Below are 16,158 nucleotides of genomic sequence, written 5' to 3' on the forward strand. Positions count from 1 at the left end.
CGTCATCACCATGGCGACGACACAAGCATCCTGCCCCACCCCCGCTGCTCAATGCCTGCATATGCAAATTAACCCACCATCTTTGTTGGGTTAATTTGCATACTCACCCCTGATTGGCTGGTGGGTGTCATGAATGTACGGTCAATTTGCATCATTCTCTTTTATTAGTGTAGGTGTTTAAAAAGCAAGAATGCCTGAGTTCCCAACTAGAAATCTTATGTTCAGCTCCTCCCTCTCTTTCACTCCCATGAACTTCAAGACCTTTGCTCATTAAGGCTAGCTACTAACCACTCACCTGTTTGAAAAATGCAAAGCTGCTGGCTTTTAATGATGTAGCTTTGCTGTGTTGTTGTCAGTTTATTTTTCTAGGATACATTAGTAAGAATTTCTGGAAATTATCAAGATGAGTCTCCTAGTCTTAACCTTAGCTAGAAGCTGGCCTTCAGCTGCAGTCTCTTCCTTTCAGACACTGCATTCTGAGAAGACAAAGAAAAAGACTGTTTTCTTTATTCCCCTTTTTTAAAATTTTAATTAAATTTAACTGGAAATGTGCAAATTGTTCTTCGATTTCTCCTGTGGCCCAGGCCCAGATTTTCAGAGGAGACTCTGTGCCTGCCTCTATTGTTTATGTTACTACATGAGTTCCCAAGCCATTTTTCTTGCTAGGCAAATACATATTTTTGTGACTTGCCAGGCATCATGTGTTATTGTTCTTGGCAAAATACTTTGTTCCATCACTGTCCTGCCCAGAGGCAGAGAGGACAGAGGACCTGTAGCAGGACCTGGCAATTCGGTTACTCCATGTAAGAGTGGAAGGTTTCAGGAACAGGAAAAGCATGCAATCAAGGTAGCACTTCCATAAGATGTTCAATAGAAACCTACTGTTGAAGTTTGGGGGAGAGAGGAGCCTAAAAAGCCCCCAAATCTCAGCAATCTTGACCATGTTGAAGTGGCAATGTTGCCAGCTTCAGGTCTCAGAGGAGGGACTACAAGCTGGGTTTAGGTGTCTCAGGAGATGGCCACAAATTTGCCTACTTAGGAAAGAGATTTGATGGGAAGAGGGAGAAAGAAGAACTGACCTTCAATGGAAGGTCCAGAGAATCTAAAGCTACTTATTGGGCTAAGGACAGTGACCTTGGTTTCAGCAATGTCGTGCTGGAGAAAGGGCAGTGGGAGCAGCTGGGAGAGGCAGTGTTGTCTCCCTCTGGGACTAAGAGAAGGTATCCGAAGGCACAGATAGGGAGACAGGGCCTCTGAGCCGTCACATGCTTGACTCCAAAGCTGTTGCTCTTTGTGTCCCATAAAGCCTCATTCTGGGAGGAATTATCTCAAGATGATTATACTCTTCAAACCCCAAGAAGAGTTCTTTTGGGGGGGGGTTGTCTTGATCCTTACCCAGGGGTCCCTAGTGACAGGCTCATCATACCTAGAAAATGGGGGTAGGGGATGGGGAGAAGGCATCCATCATGTTCTTTGTTACTCCAGGTGGTATCACTGACTTTGGAGAAACTGCCCCATTATTCAGGATTTGGGGGGATATCAATGGGATACGAATGAATAAGGACAAGGAAATCCCTAAGGATAATTTCAGTGCTCTCAGGGGTAACTGGCAAGAACAGGAACAACATATTGAAAGAGTGATGACATTTGAAACTGAGATATTTTTCCAAACATGTAATAGAAGAAGGCTTGTGTAATGTCCATGGAGATCGAAAAGGAATGGCATATGTCACACAGAGGGCTTTGGGAATTATGTCCCATTGTCCTCTTCTTTCTAGACCATCCAGTGACAGCCCTAAAATACAAATCTGGCCATGCTACTTCCTACAGGAAGCTATTAAGTAGCTCTATCCATTTCCATTCAGGAAAGTTCACCCCCTTGGCATAACCGGTGGGCTCTTACTGATGTGGTTCTCACCTTTTCCACCTCAACTTTTTGCTCATTACCCACTGCCCCACCCCCACCCTGACCCTTTAACGCTTTGCTCGGTTCTTACTGAACTAACTATTCACCTGCAAAAGCCATGCTCTTTAAAGATTATATAGTTACACATACTGTGCCCTTGGCCTGGAATACCTTTTTATTTTCAAGATTAAATGCAAGAACCTCCAGGAATATCCACTCAAGAAGAATCAATGACTACACCCCTCTCCCTACTGGCTCCTTCTATGCAACCATTCTACCCAGCGCAGTTGATGCTTATTAGTAATTGCAGATTTAAATTCCGTGGGTGTGATTCAATCCAGCACTTGGAATATCCATGGCATATCAAAATGTGCTAATTTGCCTGGAGAGATGAGGAAGAACCAGCAAAGGAGTTTGTATTATACATGCTGGGAGGCAGGTATCCAGAAGGTGGTTACTAGCTTGTGAGAGAATCTAGCCAACCACACACCAATTGCCTCTAAAAGCGACTTATCCTCCCTGTTTATGGTTATGTAGCAGATATCTCATAGAGAGATGAAAACTTTGTTTACTAGTATAAGCAGCAATATTACCTATCAGTGCTATACCAACATTTTATTTAACTCTTACAAAACTCACAAGAGTTTTTATTAAAAGTCCCATTTTACAGGTAAGGAAATGGAGGCTTAAGTGACGTAATTTTCCCACATTTACCCAGCTAGCAATACAGTCGGGAATCAAATCCAGGTTCAAAACCAACAGAGAATGGAACAGAGAACATGCAACTAGGACCAGTGATTTCTGAAGTTGGTGAAAATGGATAAAGACCAAAGAAATGTAAGAATGTGATTATTCTTGGCTTTAAACACAGTTTTGAATAAATTAAATTATGGGGAAATTTATGTTAGAAAAGAATTAGCAAATTTGAGGAGTCTTGATGGATTTCCTAGACATAGGTCTTAGGCATAGCCCTGAATGTTAACGATCTACTCTACCAGGGCTTCACATTGCTGAACCCACAGCCAAACCATAGACTTCAATAGCATTTGGCAGAGTCAACCACATTTCCTCTGGCAGGGCTTTCCCTGCGTGGCTTCTAGGCTACCGCACTCACCTGGTTCCCCTCCCACCTCCCTGGGTTCTCCTGCTCTGTCTCCTTTGCTGGTTCTTCCTCATCTCTTCAGCCTCAGAATGTCAGAGTGCCCGGGCCCCTGGGTTTTTATGCTCTTCTGTATCTATAGACAAAGGTCCCATGCACGTATGTTTCAGAGAAAGCAGGTCACTACTAGTATAGAAACAAACCTCTTGCTGTCTTTTGCTTCTCACACTCTCCACCTCAATTGTGAATGGTTAAAGAATGCGCAATTTGTTGGGGGGGGGGGTTTTGTCTTACAATGTTAAATTGTTATTAGTAAAAAAAAAAATTAAAGGGGAAGCTCTATCAGGCTTATCTCAACCTGAAAGATATATTGTCAGAGGAAAAACTCAGAAAGCAACTTAGCAACCTTCTGGCCCAGGAGTCCACAATCCTGGCTGCACTTCACAATTACCGGGGCCTTTAACAAATACCATCATTTGAGTTCTACCCCTAGTGATTCTGGCTCAATTGGTACAAGGTGGGGATTAGGCTTTGGTAGGTTTTTTTTGTTTTGTGTTTTTTGTGTGTGTATTGATTTCAGAGAGGAAGGGAGAGGGAGAGAGAGAAACATCAATAATCAGAGAGAATCATGGATTGGCTGCCCCCTGCCTGCCCCCCACTGGGGACCGAGCTCGAAACCCAGGCATGTGCCCTGACCGGGAATCGAACCATGACCTCCTGGTTCATAGCTCGATGCTCAACCACCGAGCCACGCAGGCTGGGCAGCTTTGGTAGTTTTTTTAAGTGCCCCAGATGCTTCTAATCTGTGGCCAGGACTGAGAACCAGAGAACTGGTCCGAGAAGAGAATGTTGAGTCCAAGGATGGTTAGTGACTTGCCTAGGAACAAAAAGCCAGGTGTCCTGCATATGCCACCTCTGTCCCCAAAGCATCCTGGTTCCCCAGAGCATCGTGCTGTCCTTCTTCGGCTGGATAATCCATCAAGGCCTCTCCTCTGCCCCTTGGCTTCCACAGTCACTGCCCTAATGCAAGTATTGATTTACAGGCTTTCTCTACACTAGGTAGGAAGGTCCTTTGGGGTAGGAAATAGCCAAGTGGAAGAAAAATAATAAGAATTGTTCCTTTTAATGTTTAACAAAAGAGCATTTCAAATTACTTGCAGTTTCCTAATTTATATATAATTCTTATGGTCCAATTCATCACTGATCATTATTCATTTGCCTTGCCCCTTTTCTTGTACTTATTTACTATGTTGAATTTTTTCTGATTATAAAAGTAATTCATACTGTGGCTGGAAATTTGGAAACACTCACAATTACATAGATAGAGTAAAATTCTCACAGAATCACCACCTGAAGGCCTGTTGTTGATGTGATTCCTCAAATAATCAAACATTTATTGAGCACCTACCATATACCGCTTGGTTTCAGAACAACTAGGCCCAAGCCAGCCCTTAACCTCTGTGTCCTCCCTTTATTTGTAAAATGTTCATTCTCACAATTCCATAGAGTAAGTATTATTATTCCCACACGAGCCAACTGAAGCTAAAAAAAATGTTTCTTAGCTTGTAAGTGCCAGGTCCTGGGATTAGCATCTAGATCAGGGCGACTCAAAGTCCAGACCTTTACCTCTATTAGATGTCAAGTTCTGGCCCTGCCCACTCTCCAGAGACCTTACCCTCTATTACCTCTTGTTTCTGGGTCTCCTGACTCCTGCAAACGTGCCCATTATGAACTGCTATTCTGCTCTGCTAGTGTGGAAGATCATTCTTCCAGCTCTTCCTCTGAATAGTTCCTATTTAGCAGTTGCCTCTTCCAAGAAGCCTGCCCTGATTCTCACAGTGAACACCTTTACTCTGAGTTCTCATAGCTTCCTTTCCCTTCTCTCGAAGCAATGATCAGTTGATTCTTTTCTTAGCTATCTCAGTAATTCTGCGAGTGCCACCTTCAATAAAAATCAGATCATTCCAGAGCTACTAGTAAAACCCTAGGTCAAACCATCATCATTTTTGCTTTTGTTCCCAGTCATCCTTTACCTGACAGTCAGGAAAAGCTTTCTAGGTCTAAATGAGAGTATATAGTTCTATTGCTTAAAACTTTCTATTATTGAGACTGGCAAACTATAATCAGTTGGACAATCTGGCCTTCCATGTGTTTTTGTAAATAAAGTTTTATTGAAAGACAGCCATGCTCATTAATCTGTGTATTGACAATGACTGCTTTTGCATTGCAGCAGCAGAGTTGTATAGTTGCCACAGAGCCCCTTTGATCTGCAAGACCTACTATATTTACTATCTAGTCCTTAACAGAAAAACTCTGCTGCCCCTGCTCTGTTGGTGCCCCATCTGGTTGGGTTATTTATTGTACATACAAGACACCCCAAAGCTCAGTGGCTTGAAACAATAACAATCATTTATTTTGCTCATGAATCTGCAATTTGGGCATGGCTCATAGGAACACCTCTCTCTGCTCCATGTGGGTTCAGCTGGGCCACTTGACTAGGGTGAAGGATCTACTTCCTGAATGGCCCACTCACATGGCTGACAGGGAGCTCAGCTGGGACTCTTGTTCTAGATCCTATGTGGGACTGTTTGGATTTCCTCACAGCATGGGTACAGGAAGTAGAAGCTGCCAGTCTCAGATTCAAGGGGAGTAGAGACAGATCCCTGACTTCTCTATGGAATCATAAATGGAATCAAATCAAGGCTCTCCATCAGCCTCCCACACCTCCCCCTATGACAGTGATGGCAAACCTTTTGAGCTCAGCGTGTCAGCATTTTGAAAAACCCTAACTTAACTCTGGTGCCGTGTCACATATAGAAATTTTTTGATATTTGCAATCATAGTAAAACAAAGATTTATATTTTTTATATTTATTTTATTTATTTAAATGCCATTTAACAAAGAAAAATCAACCAAAAAAATGAGTTTGCATGTCACCTCTGACACGCGTGTCATAGGTTCGCCATCACTGCCCTATGATATCATCCTTCACACTCCCATTTATTCACTCTTCTCTAGCCACCCTGGTCTTCTTGCTGCCCCTCAAACATGTTGACCAGGCTACATCTTGGCCTTTATCCTGGCTCTTCCTTAAGCCATTTCCCACTGGTGTCCTCCTCGCCTCCTTCTCATCATGCCTCCTTCTCTTCCACCTTCTTATCTAACTCTGTCCCTACCCCACATCCTCTCTCTCAAACATATTACCTTATTTTTCCTTCCTAGCACTTATCAATACTTGATATTTTCTTGTTTTTTATGTGGTATGTATGTATGTATGTATGTATGCATGCATGCATATGCTATTGTCAGCTTCCCCCTCCCACAATAGAATGTATAGGCCTTCAAGGCAGAAAGCTTGTCTTAAGTTTGGCTGTATCCCCACCACCCAGAACAAGCTGGTTCATAGCAAGCACTTGATAACAATGTGTTGCCATGGTGACTCTCCCTGACTATACTGTGATCCCTCAAGGGCAGGGGCTACCTCGGAGTCCTGAAACACCATGGGTGCTCATTAAGTGACTGTTGAATGAATTAGGTTTGAGTGTTTTTGAACCAGAAATGGGAAATCCAGAGGTTCATATCAATTCCTCCTTACAGATTAAGCTGCCACTTTCAGTCTCTCTGCCAGTCGGTCCGACACTGTACCTAACTGCAAGCCCTCTCTCCACCTCCCATCTCTTCCTTTTTACCTTTCCTCCCTCTGTCTCTCAATCTCAACGACTCTGAGGCAGCCCTGAGGATGTGGTGTACCCTAGAGCCTAGAACTGTGCTGCATGGTCCACAAGGTTTGGATAGCCCCACTGCTGGGGTCTCACAGGCTCCAGGTACCTCAGCTGGTCCTGAGATCTTCCTGAGTGTTTGGATCTGCTCCAGGGTGGCCCCAAAATGAGCTTGGGACCTAGATCTCTAAGGACAGGTTTCTAAGGTGAGTTCCAGTGCTTAGCAATGAGTAGCTTAGCCCAATCAACATTTATCGAGTGAATGAGTGAATGCTAGGGACAACCCAATACTAGGGTTAAACAAGGAAGGCACACACCTGGCCCCTGGTCTGAGTCCCAGGCCAATGGCTGCTCCTTGCTTGCCCGGCCCTTGCAAGGACAGGCCCTGCCCCTCCTGCGTCTGCACCTCTCCACCCTTAGCCACAAACACCCCTCCATCTCTTCTCTATTCTGCCCCTTGGCCTGGGAAACAGTGAACTCTGCTGCTGGAAATCTCAGAAAAGAAAGACACCCACGCACATGTGTACATTCAGGAAAAAAAGAAGAGAGTGGTCCGGAAGATCACCCTATGCTCTTGCCCCAAGAAGAGACTAGTTTCTTGCTCCTTAGAAAAATCTACTCACTAAGGCATAAAACAGAGGACCTGCCAATTCCATTTAAGGAAAACCCTTATCCTCAATTATCATATTTCAAATTGGAATCACATCCCTGCCCCCGCCTCCCTGCCCATGGCCCCTGCCCCATTGCACTTTATTCTGTGTGAAGTCCCAGCGGGGAAATGTGAATTCCACTGATTAAACGGCGCCTGTGCCGGGCCTGCCACCAGCTAGTTCTGAGAAGACACATCCAATTAAAATAGACAACGTTTCAAAGACCCCAGTCGGGCATTTCATCTCCTCAGCACTTTCTCCAACCTTCCGCAGTTCTCTTCTCTCTCTCTCTCTCTCTCTCTCTCTCTCTCTCTCTCTCTCTCTCTCTCTCTCTCTCTCCCTCCCTGACATAAAATTTAGGTCAGTTCCTACATAATCCACAAAAACAACCCCGGCTGCCTCCTCTCCCGCCTCCCACCTCTGGAGCTGTAAATATATAATTGAATCCAAATGCTTCCCCAGCCGACTTCAGTGTTTTGGACGAAAGCTGGCCGGGGACTGCTGGGTGGCTGGTGGGCTCACTGCACCCGGGACGTGTGATGAGAAAAGCCTAGAAAGCTGGTTGTGTGATTCAATAATGAAATCAGTCCATGGGGCCCACGTCCCATTGTGACAGTAAATCCCATCCCCCCCACCCTGGACATCAATGATGTGGCCCCAGGAGAACCTCCGGCCCTCTCTGGGCCCTTCATCCATAAAAAGAGGGGCGCTGGCTGCATGTTACACTGCCCCTTGTTGCTCTCATGCCCACACTTCTTGGCTTCCACAGAGCCTTTTGGAGGCAGATGCTCTCGCAGGGAGTACAGGTCCCTGCCTCCCATCAGCCAAGGGTGAATCTGTGTCCACTCCTTCCCCTGGACGCCTCTATGAGAATGTCCAGATGCCTGGGTGACAGAGAGATGGGTGTCTGCAAAGAGGAGCCCCCCTCAGCCAAATGAGGTGAGGGGACTGGCTTTCTCCCCACGCTCGCTGAGACAAGCATTGTGCTGGCCAGAGAGACAATGCTGTTTTCTTCAACAGGAAAGTCAGTTCTGTGCTTGGAGTAGCGGGAGAGAGAGAGCAGGCTGGCCGGGGCACGTCAGGGGAAGAGGACCTAGAGAATGTCTTCTCACACTCCTCCTGTCTCCGGCTGGCCTGTCCTGCATGAGACTTCTGGCAGGTGCCAGGTGAGCGTGAGAAACCTTCCCATTCTGCATTTGTCCATGGGAGACGATAGGGGACAGACTTAGGAGCAGCCACCCTGGTTTTGCTGACAGACCATCTGGTCCAGTACTGCAGCCTCAAGAGGGCCCATGAGACCGCAGTGGGGTGGGCTATGGCCACTCCTCCTCTGTGGGGTCCAACTCAGCTACGGGGACGTATTACTAGAAAGACCTTAGGCGTTGTTTAGTCCACCCTCTCCAATCCGCCGAGGAGGAAACTGAGGCCTGGCAGGGGAGGTGACTCGTCATGTTCACACAGAGTTGCTGTTAGAGCTGGTGGACCAAGGACTCCTGACTGTCAGGCTGAATTAATCTCCATTATCTTATGGCCTTCATTCTCTTCTGGTTTCCTTCTCCCCTGTTTTAAAAATGACTTTAACTCCATTCAACAAGTGTTTATAGAACACCTGCCTTGTTCCAGGCACTGTGTTGGGTCCTGGGGGTAAAGAAGTGACTAAACCACCGACTCTGACCTCAAGAAGTTCACTGTGGCCCTGGCCGGTGTGGCTCAGTTGGTTGGGCATCATCCTGTGCACCGAAGGGTTGCTGGTTTGTTTCCTGGTCAGAGCACATACCTAGGTTTCAGGCTTCATCCCCATAGAGGGCGTGCAGGAGGCAGCGGGTCGATGTTTCTCTCTCACATCAATATTTCTATCCCTCCCTTTCTCTCTATTAAAAAAAATTCACTGGGGAAAGGGCTCTTCAGAGAAATAAGTGCAGGTCAGCATGATAAAACCTGACCTGAGCTTCAAAGGGTCCTGGGTTCAATTCCTGGTCAAGGGCGAGTACCTGGACTTTGCGTTCACTCCTACCCCAGGTAGGGACACATGTGGGAGACAACCAGTTGATGTGTGTGTCTCTCTCTCATATCAATGTTTCTCTCCCTCCCTCCCTACTACTGTCTCTGAAAAGCAATGGAAAAAATATCCTCAGGTGAGGATTAAAAAACAAATAAAAGAAATATTTTGCCATCGTGGGGGTTCTTTTGGGAGGAAATATCCATCATTCTGTGACTCCTGTGAATACAAATAAGGTGAGGACTCTGACTTGGAGACGCTCACAGTTGGACAAAGATAGTGGGGTGGAGAACACACAGGACAGTGTACAGATGAAGTGTTGTAGAATTGTGCACCTGAAATTTGTGTAATTTTGTTAACCAGTGTCACCTCAATAAATTCACTTTTAAAAAAAGCAACGCCCTAACCAGTTTGGCTCAGTGGGTAGAGTATTGGCCTGCGGACTCAAGGGTCCCGGGTTCGATTCTGGTCAAGGGCATGTACCTTGGTTTCGGGCACATCCCCAGTAGGGGGTGTGCAGGAGGCAGCTGATTGATGTTTCTATCTCATCAATGTTTCTAACTCCCTATCCCTCTCCCTTCCTCTCTGTAAAAAATGAATAAAATATATATATTTTTTAAAAAGCAACTTATCGAGGAGAAACCAAGATGGCTGCATAGGTAAACACTGGAGTTTGCTGCCTTGCACAACCACTTCAAAAATACAACTAAAAGACGGAACGGACATCATCCAGAACCACAGGAAGGCTGGCTGAGTGGAAATTCTACAACTAGAAGGAAAGAGAAAAGCATACCGAGACTCAGAGGAGGTGCGGTGCGGAAGTAAAATACTAAGGTACAGAGGCACACGTGGAGCAGGCTGGCGGCTGAGGGCGCGGTTGTCTTTTTCAATCGGGAGGGAGTCTCAGGCTCTGAGCTCCAGTTCCGGGCAAGTCTCTGGGGACCCAGACTCATATGGGAGAAGCGGGACTGTCTGGCATCGGTCGGAACTCGAGGGCAGCTTTCTCTCGGAGGTACTTGCAGCAATTGCTGGGACACTGAGAAGCGGGGCCTCTGAAGGCAGAACTGAGAGCAGCCATACTGCTCGTTCGCTCCGCCCACCCTGTTGATCCCCTGGGACCCGCCCCACCCAAGCCTTGCACAGAGGCGTTTGCTGGATAGCCTCAGGCAGAGGCTAGATTAGCAACTCCCTAGAGATCCAGGACAGAAGTTCTCCCACTGCAGACACAGCTGATTCTCACAGCCAATTGGCCTGGAGGTCAATCCCCAGTGTTACCTACAACAATCAAGGCTTAACTACAACAACACTGTGCACAAAGACCACAAGGGGGTGCACCAAGAGTGTCCTCCTCAGGTAATTGGGGAGACTGAACCACTGGGCCCAAGAGGACACTTAGCACAGAAAACCACTTTATCAACACAGGGAAGCATAAAAAATGCGGAGACAAAGAAACAGGACACAAATGACAGAAATGGAGGAAAGAAAACTGCTGGATATAGAGTTCAAAACCACACTTTGAAGGTTTTTCAAGAACTTTCTAGAAGCCACCGATAAATTTAGTAAGACCCTCGAAAAGACTGGTGAGACCGCCGATAAATGTAGTGAGATATTCAAGAAATCTAGTCAGACCCTCGAGGTTATGATAAAGGACCAACTGGAAATTAAGCATACACTGACTGAAATAAAGGATATTATATAGACTCCCAACAGCAGACTAGAGGATCGCAAGAATCAAGTCAACGATTTGAAATACGAAGAAGCAAAAAACATACAACCGGAATAGCAAAATGAAAAAAGAATCCAAAAATACGAAGATAGTGTAAGGAGCCTCTGGGACAGCTTCAAGCGTACCAACATCAGAATTATAGGGGTGCCAGAAGAAGAGAGAGAGCAAGATATTGAAAAACTATTTGAAGAAATAATGACAGAAAACTTCCCCTACCTGGTGAAAGAAATAGACTTACAAGTCCAGGAAGTGCATAGAACCCCAAACAAAAGGAATCCAAAGAGGACCACACCAAGACACATCATAATTAAAATGCCAAGAGCAAAAGACAAAGAGAGACTCTTAAAAGCAGCAAGAGAAAGACAGTCAATTACCTACAAGGGAGTACCCATAGACTGTCAGCTGATTTCTCAACAGAAACTTTGCAGGCCAGAAGGGCGTGGCAAGAAATATTCAAAGTGATGAATGCCAAGAACCTACAACCAAGATTACTTTATCCAGCAAAGCTATCATTCTGAATTGAAGGTCAGATAAAGAGCTTCACAGATAAGAAAAAGCTAAAGGAGTTCATCACCACCAAACCAGTATTATATGTAATGCTGAAAGGTATGCTTTAAGAAGAGGAGGAAGAAGCAAAAGGTAAAGATAGAAATTATGAACAACAAGTACACATCTACCAACAAGTGAATCTAAAAATTAAGTGAATAAATAATCTGATGAACAGAATGAACTGGTGATTATAATAGAATCAGGGGCATAGAAAGGGAATGGACTGACTATTCTTGGGGAGGAAAGGGGTGTGGGGGATGGGGGAAGAGACTGGACAAAAATCTCGCACCTATGAATGAGGACAGTGGGTGGGGAGTGAGGGCGGAGGGTGGGGTGGGAACTGGGTGGAGGGGAGTTATGGGGGGAAAAAAGAGGAACAAATGTAATAATCTGAACAATAAAGATTTAAGCCGAAACCGGTTTGGCTCAGTGGATAGAGCATCGGCCTGCGGACTGAAGGGTCCCAGGTTCAATTCCTGTCAAGGGCATGTACGTGGGTTGCGGGCACATCCCCAGTAGGAGATGTGCAGGAGGCAGCTGATCGATGTTTCTAACTCTCTATCTCTCTCCCTTCCTCTCTGTAAAAAAATCAATAAAATATATTTTTTAAAAAGATTTAATAATAAAAAAATTAAAAATAAATAAAAGCCCACTTAAAAACAAAAAACAAAAAACAAAAAAAACCCTTAACTAAGTGCCAGGCGGGTAGTTAATCACTTTAACTACGAACAATCACGCTTAAGCTACATAATCTTTACTCCCTGGAATGGAGATAAGAAATGCCCTAACCTTTGGAATAGAAATTGATAGGATTAAAATCATCTGGTATAAGGGGAGGGATGCTGGGATGCAGACTCACTCGCACATGGTGTGTCCCTCCGCGCGCACACGGGGGACTTTTCGTTGGGGATTTTGGGCGCCCACCAGACACGGCATTCTGGGTTCGGAGCACCTCGGGTCCTGCACCCCTCCCACCATTCCCCCCGCCGCCGCTGCTCCCAAAGCTTTTCCAGATGTCCCTGGTAGATTTGGGAAAGAAGCTTTTAGAAGCGGCACGAGCAGGTCAAGATGATGAAGTTCGTATTTTGGTGGCAAATGGAGCTCCTTTTACTACAGACTGGCTGGGAACTTCTCCACTTCACCTGGCAGCACAGTACGGGCATTATTCCACCACAGAGGTACTACTTCGAGCTGGTGTAAGTAGGAATGCCAGAACCAAAGTGGACCGAACGCCCTTACATGTGGCAGCTTCTGAGGGCCATGCCGGCATAGTAGAGGTTTTGCTTCAGCATGGTGCTGATGTCAATGCAAAGGACATGTTAAAGATGACAGCTTTACATTGGGCCACAGAACACAACCATCAAGATGTGGTGGAGCTTTTAATCAAATATGGTGCTGATGTACACACGCAGAGTAAGTTTTGTAAAACTGCATTTGATATTTCAGTAGACAATGGGAATAAAGATTTAGCAGAGATATTACAGATTGCTATGCAGAATCAAATTAACACAAACCTAGAGAGTCCCGACACTGTGGCGATACATGCTGCAACACCACAGTTTATCATTGGACCTGGAGGGGTGGTGAACCTAACAGGTCTGGCATCTTCAGAAAATTCATCCAAGGCAACAGATGAAACAGGTGTGTCCGCTGTTCAGTTTGGAAACTCCTCTACATCAGTATTAGCTGCATTAGCTGCCTTAGCTGAAGCTTCTGCTCCCTTGTCCAATTCTTCAGAAACTCCAGTAGTGGCTACGGAGGAAGTAGTTACTGCAGAATCAGTGGATGGTGCAATTCAGCAAGTAGTTAGTTCAGGGGGTCAGCAAGTCATCACAATAGTAACAGATGGAATCCAGCTTGGAAATTTGCACTCCTTTCCAAACAGTGGAATAGGCCAGCCCATCATTGTGATCATGCCAGATGGACAGCAAGTATTAACATTACCAGCAACGGACATTGCTGAAGAAACTGTTATAAGTGAAGAACCACCAGCTAAGAGACAAGGTATCGAAATAATTGAAAACCGGGTGGAATCTGCAGAAATAGAAGAGAGAGGAGCTCTTCAGAAACAGCTGGATGAAGCAAACCAAGAAGCCCCAAAATATGGACAGCAGCTTCTAAAGAAAGAACAGGAAGCAGAAGCCTACAGACAGAAATTAGAAGCTATGACTCATCTTCAGACTAATAAAGAAGCTGTTTAGTTGAAATGAACATGTAGTTTGAGTTACTTTTGGTCAAGAAAGAATACAATCTTGAACTGTACACAGTAAGGTGCAGTCATGGGAAGACAAGATGCTAGAAGAGACTACAGATTGATAATTGGACTAAAGCCATGTGGTCTGAATCCTTGTAACATAAAATTCTTGAAGTTGTCAAATGTATTTAAAACTGAATTCTGTAAATAGTTTTTGTTTTTTTTTACAGTTCTAAATGAGTTGATAAAGATTGTTGAAGAGATCCAAAAACACAATAAGCCACTAAATTTGTGAATTCTTTTTGATTTTAGTACGAACGAACCTTAATTTCTCAGAAACAGAACAGTTTTAAGGGTGATCGTTGATTAGACCAAATGTGTCATAATTATGTGGTGGACTGATACTGGAATTGCTCCTGTACGTTAAAGCTTCTGTGTGAAGAGAAGATTTATCCCAGGAAATGTTTGTACAGCTTTAAGTTGTCTCAGATTCTCTGAAAACATTTTTTAGAAAACAAATTTTTATATTTGTTTAACTTCAGCTATACCCAAGTAGATTTACATGTATATGAAGCAAATATTTTTTAAACTTTGTGTTTGTACATATCCTGCATGTTTTATAATTTCAAAATGTATCACTTGCATTGGTATTTTCTCCACAAAGATAATAAAAGTTATTCGGGGGGGAAAAAAAAAAGCAACTTATCAGTATGGGAGGATCTTTTAAGGTTGCTCTAAAGACAAGAGGGAAAGAAAAAATAAAAATGTATTTGGCCAATGGATCTAAGTAAACAGGATAGAGAAGTAAATAACACCGCAGGCACTGTGGCCAGGGAGGGGGACAGCTGGAGTCTGATGCCTCCCCAGGCCTTTGGGCATTGGTTGGGATTATCTCCTCTTCCCGAGGCAGCCATGACAATTAACAGCATCCCCGCTTTATAGAGCAGAAAGCAGAGGCTCAGGGAGTTTAAGGGAGTCACCCTGGATCCAAGCAGAGTAGCTACTGGAATAAGGACAACTTCCTGAATGCCATTCTCTCCCTGCTCCACACGGTGCTATTTCAGAATATGGGACGTCAGGCCAAGGTGAAGGAAGGACAATTGTTTCCCTCTTTATTCTCCTTGGTGCCCCAGAATCAACTGCTAAAAGGCTGGGGACCCACATTGCTTCCCAGCAGAGGGTCTGCAGGTGGAAGTAGCCCTGCCTGAGCCCCTCTCCCAGCGGGAACCCCTCCAGAACAGGTCACGTGACTGTCCCAGGAGGCTGGGTGTTAGAGCCATGGACTCTCAGAAGGCAATTCGCTCCAGTTTCAAAGAATGTCCCCACTGTGAGATGGCTGTGGGAGCACAGGCCTGGGCCCTGGGACCTTCTCCGCTAGCCTGACGGTTGGAGGAGTGGTCAGACCATTACTGCAGACTTAAGGTTCCTGGGGCCTGGAGGCTCCCTTCGCTCCTGGCCCTGACCCGTAGCTGTCTCAACCTGCTCTTGGCTTCTTCACTTGAAAAATAAAAAGGCCGTGCCCAGATTGCTGTGCCCCAAGGACAGGACAGCTGACCACAGTGCCATGCCCACCTGGCCAGGTAACCGCAACATGCCCAGAATGGCATTTGTGAGCAGTTAAGCCTCTATGCAGCAGAAGCTTGTTGTATCTATGAGATCATCTCCCCGAGGGGCGATGTCAACCCCTTTCAGGTAGTGCAATGTCCAGCAGAGCTGAGCTGGAGGGAGCTTCCTGGAATGGCAGGTGGGGTGGCTGGGGTGGGGGGGGGGAGGTGGATGGAAAGGAAGAGTCATCTTGCCTCTATTTATGACCTGACAGTAACATGAGACAGGGGAACATGAGAAATGCCATATGAGGTCATCCACTTCATCCACTTATTCTAGACTCTCTCCCTGGCATTTGTCCCTGGGGACCTGCTGCTGGCCGTGGAGCCATCCCCTCAGAGTCAGGGGCGCTCCCACACAGCCTGGGAGGGTGGACGGTGGGGAGAGGACTCCGGCTCCAGGTCCAACCTCACTGCTCACTTGCGGTGTGATGTCAACCTTAACCTCTCTGAGTTTCAACTTCTATCCTGAAAAATAAGTATTTTGATACTCGCCCTGCCAACCTCATGGAAGTTTTCTGAGGGACAAAAACCCCGTGAACTTGTGTGAAAGCATTGGGTAAACTGTAAAACCGTGGTGTGGTCTGTAGACCAGCTGCCTGTCTACAGACCATTTGTTACTAATTCCACAGAGGAGCGTGCGCCAGACGTAAATCAATGGTCGCTAAACACAGTTTAGTCCAGAGGACAGTTCGCTTATAACAAGCCTTCC

At 45.6% G+C, this 16,158-nt stretch overlaps 1 protein-coding gene across 1 annotated transcript; it reads left to right on the forward strand.

The window, feature by feature from the left end:
• The first annotated feature begins 12,634 nt into the window (after window positions 1-12,634).
• LOC102418573 (GA-binding protein subunit beta-1-like) lies at window positions 12,635-14,271 on the forward strand. The gene is made up of 2 exons (XM_006092777.3): window positions 12,635-13,244; window positions 13,281-14,271. Exons 1-2 carry the CDS (start codon window positions 12,662-12,664, stop codon window positions 13,847-13,849), a joined length of 1,152 nt encoding a protein of 383 aa, XP_006092839.1. The 5' UTR covers window positions 12,635-12,661; the 3' UTR covers window positions 13,850-14,271.
• The last annotated feature ends 1,887 nt before the right edge of the window (window positions 14,272-16,158 follow it).

This window comes from Myotis lucifugus, unplaced genomic scaffold (genome assembly GCF_000147115.1).
Source record: "Myotis lucifugus unplaced genomic scaffold, Myoluc2.0 scaffold_104, whole genome shotgun sequence".
NCBI classification, from domain to species: Eukaryota; Metazoa; Chordata; class Mammalia; order Chiroptera; family Vespertilionidae; genus Myotis; species Myotis lucifugus.